Source organism: Rattus norvegicus, chromosome 18, assembly GCF_021556685.1.
Source record: "Rattus norvegicus strain SHRSP/BbbUtx chromosome 18, alternate assembly SHRSP_T2T, whole genome shotgun sequence".
Lineage (NCBI taxonomy): Eukaryota > Metazoa > Chordata > Mammalia > Rodentia > Muridae > Rattus > Rattus norvegicus.
In genome coordinates this window covers 11,577,671-11,592,085 of record NC_141551.1, presented here as the reverse complement: position 1 = coordinate 11,592,085, position 14,415 = coordinate 11,577,671, and the positions used below count along the sequence as shown (strand labels likewise).

Genomic DNA, 14,415 nt, shown 5'->3' with positions numbered 1-14,415 from the left:
ACCATCTGTAATGGGATCTGATGCCCTCTTTTGGTGTGTCTGAATACATAAAATAAATAAATCTAAAAAATACCAGAATGTGAAAAGCATCCATTTATGAGTTTAAACAGGTGTCTGAGCCGATTAAATACTTCTTTTACTCTCAGGTTGTAGACAAGTACAAACTGATCTTGAAAGTCCAGGACATGAATGGCCAATTCTTTGGACTCATCAGCACATCAACTTGTATCATAACAGTGCAAGATTCCAATGACAATGCTCCCACATTCAGACAAAATGCTGTAAGTTTAGAAAACCCTAATCTATCTTTTTTCCCAGCTATTTCTGTTTATTAATTTGGGCTTACAAAGATTTTGGCATACTTTGAGTCATGTGCTCATTTATGAATAAAATGCAGTTCAAATATATAATATATACATCTATACATAGCCACTGTTTCTTAATTTAGTATTCATGTGACCTACCTCTTGTTGAAAGGTAATAACATTCGTCTACATTTGTAGAAATATTCTTTATCTTAAATTCTCATGAAACAAGACTATCTGTGATCATGCTTTTAGGTAATTTATGTAAACTCTATGAAAACAGGTTCTTTTGGAAATTAAGAAACATTTTACTTTGTGAAAAGTTTTCTATTACAAGCAAATTTTTAAGTGACTGCCTTTTCTTCCAGTATGAAACTTCTGTGGAGGAAAATACATATAATGTTGAGATCTTGCGCATACCTGTAGATGATAAGGACATGGTTAACAGTGCCAACTGGAAGGCAAATTTCACCATCTTAAAAGGAAATGAAAACGGCTGGTTCAAAATCACGACAGACCCAGCGACAAATGAGGGTGTTCTGTGTGTCGTGAAGGTAAATGGGAAATGAGTGAGAACCGCATGTCACTTAGTGGTTTTGTCAGTTTGACAGCTTCATCAGAACTCTACAGTAGCCAGCAAGAAAGAGAACGCGTCAATGTGCCTGTGCCCACGTGACCGCCATCTTTCTTGTCTCCTAGTGTATGCCAGAATACTGGTGAACCATGATGATTCCTGTATTTTCAGTGACATCCCTCCCAGACTTAGTGAGCTTTACTTAAATTCTTAGTATAATTCTGCACAAGTCACTGTTTTTGCAACTTACATTCCTGAGCTTGGGTCTATGTTTATAAGGGATACATTATTTTTAATGCTACTGTTTCCATTTGAGACTTACCTTCTCTTGGGCCTAGTCTCAATGTAAATTAGAAGCCCCACATGCTTCTTGTTCTCTCTAGGTGATATACCTATTTGAATTTTAATCCTAACAGAAAGTACCTAAGGTGAACACAGTATTATAAAAGACATCTCCGAATAGATCTATTTTTATTGTTCATATGGTTATTTGATGTATGCTGTACTCTTGGTCTCGAGTTTTAAGTGCAGGAAGGTCTTTGTTTGACAAGAACATTTGTTCTTATATTTCTATCCTAGAATAAAAGGTAACTGTCCTGTGGGCAGGTAATCATCTAGTCACTGAGTACAGGTCACTTAGCTACTGATGAGAATACAGTGCGAACCTTTCTGGGTTTAGTTGCTTTCTTCTGTGAGAGCTCTGAGGGATTGTATATCAAGGCCTAGAACATTCTCTGCAAATGTGGATAGTCAGATATGCAGTCTCAGTATCAGACATCGATTTCAGCATGTTTCTGCTTCACTGGCTCACTTTCATTGAATTCCAGATATGTAGACTAAAAATTTTTCTCCCATTATTTTCTCCCATTTCCATTACTTATAACATGACAATTTCACTTATAATCTATAATCCTACAGATAGTGAATACATTTAGTATTTAAAAATAACCAATAGGTATGAACTATTCTATACATATATCTAACAGAATTATATTTCTATGTATAGGAAATAATTTAGTATTTAAAAATGATCAGTAGTTATGAACTGTGGCTATTGTATGTAACAGTCAGTGGAAGAGATTGTATATAATTTAACCATAGATGTTTCTTCTTTTTTAGCATAAGGAATTAATGACCTCAACTTACATAAATTGTCACTATATAAAAATGATAATAAGCAGATTGAGGGTGATAGAGGAAAATCCGTTCCTGAAAGGTCAAAAGCAATCATCCATCCTGGAATGAAAATCTGGCTTATAAAATTCCCGTGCCGGTGACCTTTCCATGACACCATGCCTCAGGAAGCTCATTTTAGCAGAGTGTTTTCACATCATGGCGACTGTTTGCAGTCTCTTCTGATAGAGCCCGGTTACAGGCTCATGTCTACACCCTCTAGCAAACCAACACTGGCGGTAAATTGTATTTGCCAAATACCAGGCATATCAAATGCTTACCTGAGAATAGACTGTTTATTACTTTTAATCAATAAGTGCATTCTTTACTTCAATTTGGCTGATTTTAATAATTAAACTATTCATAGCTTAGTTTAAAGCTAAAAGTAATTAGTGAAATGACCTGCTTCTTCCTTGGCAACTGGGTTCTTCTAAAGGAATCAGTAAGCACTGCCAGCATCTCAATCTCATTTGACATTTCAAAGGTCTCTCTCTCTCTCTCTCTCTCTCTCTCTCTCTCTCTCTCTCTCTCTCTCTCTTGCACACACACCATAGGGTCATAAAATCTATTTTAAAATGTTGAGGCAAGACTCATGCATCTATTTCTAAAGCGGACTTTAATATGTATTCAAGGAAGAAAATTAACACTGTGATATCAGAATGTAGCAGTGAAAATTCTGATTTAATGATTATGAAGTGAACCTTAGGAATCCATGGAGATTCCCCACAATGCTTTAGTGTGCAGCCATCACCGGAAACCACTCACCTAGGCCACGCCCACCCTTGAACCTGGTTTATTACAGTAGTTCCCCTGAGTTTCGTTTCTCTAATTTGTGTCTAGGGTCTACGTTCTTATCTGCAACTGAGATTTGCCTACAGCTCCCTTTTTTGGTACCGTTGCTGTTAAGACTCATTATTAATTTGATCCTTGTTTTGTAAAGTGTACAGGTGCTGCTCAGCTGGCTCAGTGAGTAAGATTGTTTCATTTTCAAGCATGAGGAACTGAGTCTGAATCCCCTGTGTAAAACTCTGGCATGACTGAGGCTGCCTACAGCAGCAGGACTGGGGCATGGGGATGGGAAGAGCTTGCTGGTTAGCCAGCCTTGATACAACTGTGAACTTTGGTTCAGTTCGAGATCTTATCTCAAAACAATATGAAGAGTGATAGATGCAGACTCTAGAAGTTCAGCCCCGAATAGAGGAGGACCGGTCTTCGGTCAAGGGTATACGAGTAGCTGCGCTCCCCTGCTAGAACCTCCAAACAAGCCATCTCTGTTTCCAAACCTGCATGTGTGTGCACCTGAACACTTATATAATGCAACACTTGCATGCACTCATACACATATACATGCACACACGCACAATTCATATTCCCACGTTCTTGTGTTTTAAAAGAGAGTAGAAAAAAAAAACAACAGCATTGAATTCGAGTATTTATTTGACTTTCTTAACCCAGATGATTATGTCTAATATCACTTCCAGCTTCTCAATAAGGAGATTGAGTCAAAGAGAAGTAACATGCTGTGGCCCACATAAGTAAGACCTGTTGCTTGTGCTCCACATGAAACTGTAGCTGAATGTGTACCCTTCCTTCCCAGGGCAGGAAGCCCTGTCCTTTCGGCCAGAGCACTATCCACCCAATGCAGAGCCTTTACTGTCGCATACTGCCCTTCCAGACTCATGTCCTGTGGCCATGCTCTTCTTATTTCAAATTTGACTTATCTGGCTTGATAAAGCATGTTTTCACTGATGAGGTGAGCCTTGGCCAAAGCTGGTTAGCACAGGATCACAGCTCCATCAAGGGAGGGAAGTCATTGTTAATGAAATGTGAGTGTGAATTTATTATGCAGTCCTGTCCATACGGATACATGTGACTGGTTACTTGAACTATCAAATGTGCTGTGTACTGAGCTGACATGTATATCCTCTATTTTAAAGCCACTGGATTATGAAGAAAATCGTCAAGTGACCCTAGAGATCGGTGTGAACAACGAAGCTCCATTCATTAGAGATGTTGCAAGCCGAATACCCACCATGAATCGGGCCATGGTTACAGTCCAAGTGAGGGATCAGAATGAGGGGCCGGAATGCAAGCCCCGTGAGCAGATTGTACGGATCAAAGAGAACTCAGCAATTGGGTCTAAGATCAATGGCTACAAGGCCTATGACCCCGAAACCAAGAATAGCAATGGTTTAAGGTACATAGGTCTCTGCAGCCATGTGCTAATGCAGTTGTCATAATTGAAACAGGTAACAGAATTTGAGGAGTGTTATGACACCAAAGACTTATAAATTTTCATTTTATTAATAGGTACAAAAAATTGCAGGATCCTAAAGACTGGGTCAGCATTGAAGAAGTTTCAGGATCACTCACCATATCAAAAATCCTGGACAGAGAAATCATGGCTCCAAGAAATGACCTATACAATATTACAGTCATGGCAATTGACCAAGGTAATTAATATAAAGTATTAATTTAGTATGTTATAATAGAATGGAAAAATAAATTGTAATTATTCTTATGGCAAATTAATATTATGGTAAATATACACAATTCTTGAAAATTACCTCAAGATTAGTATCTCTCTTGTTGTCTGAGTAGATGACTTTGGTGAGAAGATACCAATTATTTCTGGCTTTGTTTTTGTTCTGTTGCTTTGGTTTGTTTGTGCAGCCAAAGCTGTTTTTAAATTCACCATATAGCCAAGTGTGAACTTTGTCATTCCTGATCCTCTTGCCTCAGCATACTGAGTGCTACAGGGTTGCACTCCATGTTCAGAAAGATGTTTTTGTTGTTGACATAGAGCCTTATTCTGTAGCCCAAGATGGCTCAAGCCTACTACCTAACTCAGGCTGGTCTTTAAGTTGTGGCAATTCTCCTGCCTTAGACGTCCCTGTGTTGGGTTTATAAGTGTGAGCCATCACGTTCAGCTAAATAGCACATATCCTACTTATGTTTCTAGTCCATCTGCAGGAACTTAGTTCTTGCACAGCTTTGTGGTAAAGGACAATGATCAAACATAACCATGAGACTCGATGCAGTGGTCTCCTCAGACTCTTCATGAAAGTTTGTGTTACTTTACCTGGAGGCTTCCCCCATTAATTAATTAATTTTCAACCAAGCAATTAATTTTAGTTAATTAATTTTTACTTAATTTACTTTACATGCTGATCACAGCTTCCTCTCCCTCATCTCCTCCTTGTCCCTCCCTCTCACATCCCCTCCTCCCCATTCATTTCCCCCTTCCTCAGGGAAGGCATGGCTTTCCAAGGATATCAACCTGCCTCGGTGTATCAAGTTGCAGTGTGATTAGGCAGGACAATACAGTCCACTTAAGGGAAAGGGACCCCAAGGCAGATAAAAGTTATTAGGGTTCCCACATGAAGACCAAGCCGCACGTCTGTAACATGTGTGGGGAGACTAGGTCTGTCTCATAAATGCTCTTTGGTTGATGGTTCATCTTCTGTGAGCTATGGGTGCAGGCTAATTGATTCATTGATTCTGTAGATTTTTTTTGTACAGTCCTTTGACCTCTCTGGCTCCTTTGGTATTTTCTCCCTCTTTCCCTTATAATTCCCAGAGTTCTGCCTAATGTTTGGCTGTGGGTCTCTGCATCTGTTTCCATCAGCTGCTGGGTGAAACCTCTCAGACGACAGTTATGCTAGGCTCCTGTCTGCAAGTATATCAGAATATCAAATAGTGTCAGGGGCTGACTCTTTTTCATGGGATAGATATCAAGTTGGGTCAGTCATTGCTTCGTCATTCCCTCAATTCCTGTCCCATCTTTATTCCTACACATCTTGTAGGCAGGAAAAGTTTTAGGTGGAAGGTTTTGTGAGTAGGTTAGTATCCCCATCTCTCTCTGACTCATTCAGCTGATTACTAAATCCTTCTAAACTTGGATTTGAGTTTTTAAAGTAAATTTCCTTTCCTCTGGCTTTATTTTAACCAGCAATAATTTCAATGTGTTATATTATCTTGTACTCATTGAATTAGAATCTTTGGTTGTGGAGCCTTTATGTAATATATTAAAACCTCCCTATGGGTTTGATGCAACTTGGGACTAGAATAATATTTCTATAACCACTTCATTATGACTCATTAACATCCACGAGCCCAAGGAAAAAGAGCATTCAATTCAGCATTTATTCCTATCATTTATAGCAATTCTGACAAAGGGCTTGTTGAGACTTGGCTATGATATTAGCATCAGCAGGAACCATCTTCGACAATCTGTAGCTTTTACTCATGTATATTCTTATTCCCCATTCATCTAATAACTGGAGATTATATGTCAGGAAATATTGATTCTATCTGTACCAGTCAGCAACCCATGTCCCCATGTGACAATGTGCGGTAGTCACAGGAGCCGGGAAAGAAACCTAGCTTAGATGGCCATCACGGATAAAGAAAACGTGCTATATACGTACGATGGGATTTCATGTCTCTGTAAAAAAAAGTAAATAGTAACACTTGCAGGAAGTGGGCACAACTGGAATTCACTATGTTGAGAAGAAAAAGGCTAGACTCAGAAAGACAAATTCGACATGTTTTTTCACGTGTAGGACCTAGATTTAAAACTACGTATTTGCGTGTGTGTCAACATAGAGATTAAGACCTTTTTACGTTGGAGAGATGACTCTAAGACAAGAATCTGAGACCAGCACTGAGCCTTGTCCCTTTCCCTTCTCAGAGGGTAGATCATGCACAGGGACGCTTGCAGTGAACATTGAGGATATGAATGACAACGCACCAGAGATAATTCAAGATGACATTGTCATCTGCAAGCCAAGGATGGGTTATACAGACATTTCAGCTGTGGATCCTGATGAACCTATTCACGGCCCTCCCTTCCAGTTCGCCTTGGCAAGCTCTTCTCCAGAAGTCAACAGAATCTGGACCCTCAACCAAGTTAATGGTATTCCAGAAACATCACAACTCATGCGATTTGAAACAGCAGAATAACTATCGGAGGATTTACATATTAATTTACACAAAGTCCGATGCAAAAGTTTAGGATGTTAAATTAGCTTTTTTCCAATGCATGTATCTCTGTGTATGTATGTGTGTGAGTTGTATATGCATGTGTATGCGTCTCTCTGTAGTATGTTTATGTTTGTGTGTGTGTGTGTGTGTGTGTGTGCATATTCACAGATGCTAGAAGACGGTGTGAGATTCCCTGAAACTGGAGTTACAGGCAGTTATGAACTGTCCAGTGTGGGTGCTGGGAACTGAGCCCTGCCCTCAGGAAGAACAGTGTTTTCAACAACAGAGCTATCTTTCCAGCTCCTAATACCATGTTCTTTCGTTCTACTAAACTTTGTGCGTGCTGTTATTTCTGCCTAGAAAAAGTACCTTCACTGTGTGTATGTTTCATGCTAACATAAAATGGATGTATTGCTTACTACTGGTCAATTAAGTTGCAGGCCCTGAATCTATGTATAGGGATGAGTCAGGCAGGCAGCACCTCAGCTCAGATGCTTACCCTGAAGTTACTGCTCACATTCCACAGGCCATCCTACCCTGTGGCTGGTCTCCACCTGCTGATTGCCCAGTGTCATAATGGCCACCTGGTCTCACCCAGCTCCCTTTAGCCCCATGAGAGGAAAACACTGGAGACTTTAATATTTTAAAACTGACCAGATAACTCAAAAGGCTGGGCAAAGAATATCTTACCCCACCCTCCTTGGCCTCTGCAGGCACAACTGTGGAGATGACGAACTATCTGTGCCCTGAGAAACCTGTATGTCTGCAGCTCCCAGTCTGCCTGCTGCTTGGTCTGACTCCCACTCCTCTCCCCCCTTCTCTTGTGCCCAGAAATCCTGCCTTTGCTTTTACCCAGAAATTAGCTTCTGCCATCTTTATTTAGCCAATCAACAATTAAGGAAACAATTAAGAAAGCTCGCCCTACAGCTTACAGCATGGAAACTGAAAACATTCTCTGTGTATCTGCAAGTATTGATTCCTTAACAGCATATGAGCTGGAATTAAAGAAAAATTTGACCCAGACATTGAGAGCCAGTTCTCATTCTGTATAGATCATGGGGATAAAGAGATTGCTAGAATGCTACTAGGTCATTTCAATACCAGATTAGTAATGTTTATTATTATTATTATTATTATTATTATTATTATTATTATTATTATTATTTTGACATTTTGAAATAGGGTCTCACTAAGTAGCTCAGGCTAGCTCCAAATTCACTGTCCTATAGCTCTCTTAGTCTCAAGTACTAGGAACTTAGGTGTGCATTCCTTACCTGGATCCAGATTTACTTTTTAAGGCTTTCTTTCATAGAATTACAAGGAGAAATATGTCTAAGGAAATGTGAATTTCTGGAAAGGGTTGAGGGGATTGAAGACAGCTCCCTTTGCATTTTTTGAATTTGGTAGTTTTGTTTGTTTGTTTCCTGGCAAGAGTGGTGGAATAGATTCCGAGGAAAGAATAAGCACTCGTTACAAATAGCATTGGGCTAGCGAGAGTTCAGTCAATAAAATGCTGTCTGTGCAAGCATGAGTTCCGTCCTCAGAACCCACATGAAAACATCAGGATAGAGTAGTACCTGTTTGTAATCCTAGTACTGGTGGTTGGGCAGAAGAGGGGTGGATCTCTGGGCTTGGTGGCAGGCAGATTAGCTTAATCTTCAAGTTCTAGGCAATGAGAGATCCAAAAATCAAGGTGGTCAGTTCCTGAGGCACGATGTCTGAGGTTCTTATGGGACCTCTATGTTTAACCACACTAGTGTGTACACATGTCCATACAAAATCAATCAATCAATTAAAATAATTTCTTTTTATTTTCTTCAAAGATACAGCTGCCCGCCTGTCCTATCAGAAAACCGCGGATGTTCAGATATACTCCGTTCCTGTAACTGTAACAGACAGAGCAGGCCAATCTGCGACCAAGATCTTGAGAGTTAACCTGTGCGATTGTACTCACCCCAGCCAGTGTCTGCTCAGATCAAGAAGAGCGGGGATCACCCTGGGGAAGTGGGCAATCCTTGCCATCTTGCTGGGCATCGCTCTGCTATTCTGTAAGTATTCTCATTCGCTTGAAGATAAAATGAGGAATAAAAGACCAGAGTATCAAAAAGGATCTTGGGAAGCAAATACAGACAAGCGCTCATTAGCAGTTCGTGCCTTTTACAGGTCACCGCTGTATTCGGTGGTAGCTGAGTTCTACTTGAAGAGTCAAGGTCCCTATATGAGGGACCACAATCCTTTCTGAAACAGGTTGCGTGCTTGGACAGAATTGTTAAAGTCTCTCGCTTACTTATTTCTGTCCCCCTTTTTTTCATTTATTGAGACAAGCTACTCTTTGGGGGGTGCAACTGAGTTAATCGACGTGGAATTCTTAGACTAGTACATTCTAAGTTTCTAATACTCATTTATCATTTTTCACTGGCCCAACAAAATACACCTATCTTTAACACCCACTGAAACTCAGAAAATGGTACTAGATGGGATTCATTGTAGAACAAAATAGAGAAATAAAAAGAAAAAAACCAAACAACAAAATAGAACCAAAAAACCTCAACGATCACCAAAATGTTTTATTTTGACAGGAGAATGAAGTTAACTTGTAGTAAGTAGAGTGACCAAGTTGCTGTGCATGTGTTAGAGCATCAGTGTTGGCCACACATTCTAACACATGGCTAGATCACTAGGTCATGCCTACATGAGGAGTCAGCCATGTGGCATACCCAAGGAGACAGGTTTTATATGGTAAGATTAGGTCTGAAGAAGTCAAACAATGGTCTGGAGACACAGGTGTCTAGATGGAGTGATTGAAGGGAGAAGGTTCAGGAAATGAAGCCAGAAGAGGAGAGGTGGGGAGAGGAGGCACAGTGATCCTTCAAGGGACAGGTGGTATGCGTATCAGAGCCATTTGGGTGGCCTGAAGTCCGAGATATCTGTAACAGGGCCATCACTAAGCATATCTGAATGAGATATGAATGATCAGTGTCACCTCAGCCTGTCAAATCTGCATGTTAAACATTGAATGTCCTGTACTTTTTATTCTTGTTTCCCTGTTTGTTTGTTTGTTTGGTTGGTTGGTTGTTTTGGTCGTTGTTTTGTTTTTTGAAACAAAGTCTCACCGTGTAGTCCTGACTGTTTTGGAATGCGCTGTGTAGACCAGGACCAAGCTGTAATTTATGTAATTTATGTAATATCATGAATTATTCATAATTATTTTCTTTCAACAATTTAAGGGCTTAGAAATCTTAGGTCATGGGCCACACAAAAGCATGTGTTGGGCTGGAATTGGAGCCATGGTTTGTCAGTGAACTAGAGGGTCTTCTGGACCACAGTAAATAGCTGTTATTACTGTTGCTTTGGTGATCATATTATCTTAAACCTCCTATTCTTATGATGTAGGATGGAAATCTAGATAAGATACAAAATTTGCTTAATTTTGTTTATTGAAGACAATCTGATCTAAGGGGAAAAAAGGGATTTTAAAAATTTATTTATTTTTTTATAAATAAATTTATAAAAATTTATAAAAATTCCCCAGCAAAATGATATGCTGGGGAATCAGTAAATATCATTAATTTTTGACTTAAATAAACACTAGTGACTTTTAAGATCTTCAATTGAACTCATGATATAAAGACTTTCACAGGAAGGGGATGATTTCTTCTGTTAGAAATATTTTCAAAATTCAGTTTTGATTACTGCATATTTCAAATTATGCCTGTGAGTTTTGAATGACCAGGATAATTCAAGAGAAATCATAGTTAATGTTCTTACTCTCCTTCTTTGGCCCAAGGAATAAGTAATAAAGGATGGTTGCTTTATTGTATGTTTGATAAATTATGATCTTTTAAAAGTGCATTTCTTCTTATTTTTATTTAGCGGTACTGCTAACTTTAGTATGTGGGGTTGTTACTGCTCAAAAAGGAAAACATTTTCCTGAAGATTTAGCACAGCAAAACTTAATTATATCAAATACCGAAGCACCCGGGGACGACAGAGTGGTAAGTCATTTCTCTAGTGAATAATTATCTCTCTAGTTTTAAAATTCATCCCTGTGAAGTTGGTAGGAGTGAATTTACATTTGTAAAGGGCTGCAATTTTATAAATTATGTCTTCAGTCTGTTCTTAGAGAACTTCATAGAACAGATTAACTCTTCAGGTCTAATGTTTCTGCTTTTTTTGGTAGCATTAATTCAGGCTTTTGTGAATGTTTTACAGCACTAATAACTCTGATTGCTTTCTGTAACATTTGAGGTTCTTTGACCCCTACTGAGGTCTTGTTTTGTTATAATGCAGTGCTCTGCCAATGGATTCACCACCCACACTGCCAACAACTCCAGCCAAGGCTTCTGTGGCACAATGGGGTCAGGAATGAGGAACGGTGGGCAGGAGACCATCGAGATGATGAAAGGCCACCAGACCTTGGACTCCTGCCGTGTTGCTGGGCATCACCACACCCTGGACTCCTGCAGGGGAGGACACATGGAAACCGACAACTGCAGATACACGTACTCAGAGTGGCACAGCTTCACTCAGCCCCGACTCGGCGAAGTGAGTTCTCTTGGGTGTCAGATATTAACGTGCATTCCCAGAAACTGCTTTGCCACGCTGTGTTATGTGTCTTCTCTTGTTAGGCATTTAAAAAAATGCTTTGGTTTTCTCACAGTCTTTAAGTTTTAAATATTTTGATTCCTCTGTCTCATTCATTTGGTTTCTAGATCCTTATGAGATCCAGAGGCTTCTAATATCTGCCCTGAATGGTCATTTTTAGGTGTATGTCTACCATAAAAACTCCATTGATAAGAAAAGAATGTGAAGAACAATTCTAGTTCCTCAGAAACACGCATTTCCCAAGTCAAATTTGTATTTTGCTATGAAAACATAAACCTCTGAGTGCAGCTTTGGGTTGAAGACTGGCGCACTTTACTGAGTACAGCTTCAGTTCAGAGATCTGCACCCTTTACTTAAGCCATGCATTCATTCATTTACTCAGTGTAATTTTCTACTTTGCTTTAAGTGGATGAGTGCACACATTTATAGGGTGTGGTGAGGGATCACCTATGTGTGCAATGTGGAACAGCAAAATGACCCAGTTCACAGGGACATTTGAAATTTATTCTTAGTAATTTTGAAATATAGAGCTCACCATCATGTGGATTGTTTTCAATACGTAAGGCATACTGTGCAGCTGTGCGGAGTCTCATAGAGAGAGAGGCTCATAGAGAGAGAGGCTCATAGAGAGAGAGACGCTCGTATATAGAGAGAGGCTCATATAGAGAGAGACGCTCATATAGAGAGAGGCTCATATAGAGAGAGGTGCTCATATAGATAGAGGTTCATATAGAGAGAGGTGCTCATATAGAGAGAGGTTCATATAGAGAGAGGCTCATATAGAGAGAGATGCTCATATAGAGAGAGGCTCATATAGAGAGAGGTTCATATAAAGAGAGGCTCATATAGAGAGAGACGCTCATATAGAGAGAGGCTCATATAGAGAGAGACGCTCATATAGAGAGAGGCTCATATAGAGAGAGGTGCTCATATAGAGAGAGGTTCATATAGAGAGAGGCTCATATAGAGAGAGATACTCATATAGAGAGAGGCTCATATAGAGAGAGGTTCATATAAAGAGAGGCTCATATAGAGAGAGACGCTCATATAGAGAGAGGCTCATATAGAGAGAGGTGCTCATATAGATAGAGGTTCATATAGAGAGAGGTGCTCATATAGAGAGAGGTTCATATAGAGAGAGGCTCATATAGAGAGAGATGCTCATATAGAGAGAGGCTCATATAGAGAGAGGCTCATATAAAGAGAGGCTCATATAAAGAGAGGCTCATATAGAGAGAGGCTCATATAGAGAGGCTTATAGAGAGAGAGACACTCATATAGAGAGAGGCTCATATAGAGAGAGACGCTCATATAGAGAGAGGCTCATATAGAGAGAGGCTCATATAGAGAGAGGCGCTCATATAGAGAGAGGCTCATATAGAGAGAGGCTCATATAGAGAGAGGCTCATATAGAGAGAGGCTCATATAGAGAGAGGCTCATATAGAGAGAGGCTCATATAGAGAGAGGCTCATATAGAGAGAGGCTCATATAGAGAGAGGCTCATATAGAGAGAGGCATTGCTGTGGAAGAAAGGATTCAGTAAGTGGGTCTCAGTCTAAATCAACAGTGTTGGAAAGCTTTTAAAAATACAAATGCCTTTGTTTCATTCTAGAAGACTCTAATTCCACTGGTGTGTGTGTGTGTGTGTGTGTGTGTGTGTGTGTGTGTGTGTGTGTGTAAATAAAATCTCATATGTGATTTGTATGTCAGGCAGGGTAAGGTAGGGGTCCTGTTTAAACATTCTTGCTCAATGATTCACGTGTGAATCAGAGGGAACTGATGGATTCTAGCAAATATTCTACCAGACACAGTTAGTTCTGTGAAGGACAGAACATGAGTAATATTCTAGAAGAGGGCTCCAAATCACTGCATGCCCATATTATTAACTTTTTTATTTATATATTGTGACACTCAAGTGTTTACATGTTTTATATTTGAAGATGGCATTCATGTGAGATTATGAGAATTAATTCTGCTCCAGGCCCTCACTTAGGAACGTCCTCCAGTGTCATAACTGGTAATGGGAGGAGAAGCCAGCACAGTCATAGTTATAACAGTTGGTAGCAGCTGGCCATGAGCTGAGGGTTAGGGAAAGTCTGTGCAGGTCAGCATAGGGAACCTTGAAGATTGGAAGACAGGCCAGCAGGACATAGCACTGAGGGTAAGGAAGACAGGGTAAGGCAGAGGCAGCTTCGGAGCATAAGTATAGTTTCAGCATTGTGAGTTAAATGGATGCTTTTAATTTTATTGATTTTGGGGGGTGTATCTCTGGCTTTCGGCCACATTGGAATGCATTTTTATATGTACTTCTTTGCTGCACACACTAGAGGATTAGCTCATGGTCATTGTACCCTTACGAATGGCGGTCATAAACAGTATATTTCCATGCATTGCTCTATCCATCTTTAGTTTCCCAAAATAACAAAGCGATATTGGAGGAGAGGTTGACTTAAAGTAGCACACGCTAGTAAACTAAAGTTACTTCAAACTAGGACCATTTGGTATCCACCTTCAAATTCCAACCACTTGGCATATTGTCTTCATTTTGTGAACTGACCTCAACTATAGACATAACATTTGGGGATATTTAATGATGACTGAAATGTACTTAAATATAACATCTGTAGATCTATTTTTATTCTGATGAATTATTAAAAATGCAAACTATACTGATTTATGATATGGCTGTAATATAGACCAATCATGTGCATTTTTTGTGTGTAGGACTCCTAGAGGACACACTGGTTAAAAAATTAAACATAAAAGGTAAA

At 39.6% G+C, this 14,415-nt stretch overlaps 1 protein-coding gene across 2 annotated transcripts in view; it reads left to right on the top strand.

Annotated features, from left to right (window-relative positions):
- Positions 1-14,415, top strand: part of Dsc3 (desmocollin 3) — a 36,690-nt gene that overhangs the window by 19,601 nt on the left and 2,674 nt on the right. Inside the window, exons 8-16 of one of the 2 annotated variants that reach the window (XM_087593009.1) lie at positions 147-281; positions 674-859; positions 3,990-4,249; positions 4,363-4,505; positions 6,746-6,970; positions 8,862-9,086; positions 10,912-11,033; positions 11,329-11,583; positions 14,369-14,410. In XM_087593009.1, the coding sequence (XP_087449135.1) occupies positions 147-281; positions 674-859; positions 3,990-4,249; positions 4,363-4,505; positions 6,746-6,970; positions 8,862-9,086; positions 10,912-11,033; positions 11,329-11,583; positions 14,369-14,377 (1,560 nt within the window). In that variant the 3' untranslated portion in view covers positions 14,378-14,410. 2 annotated transcript variants of the gene reach the window in all.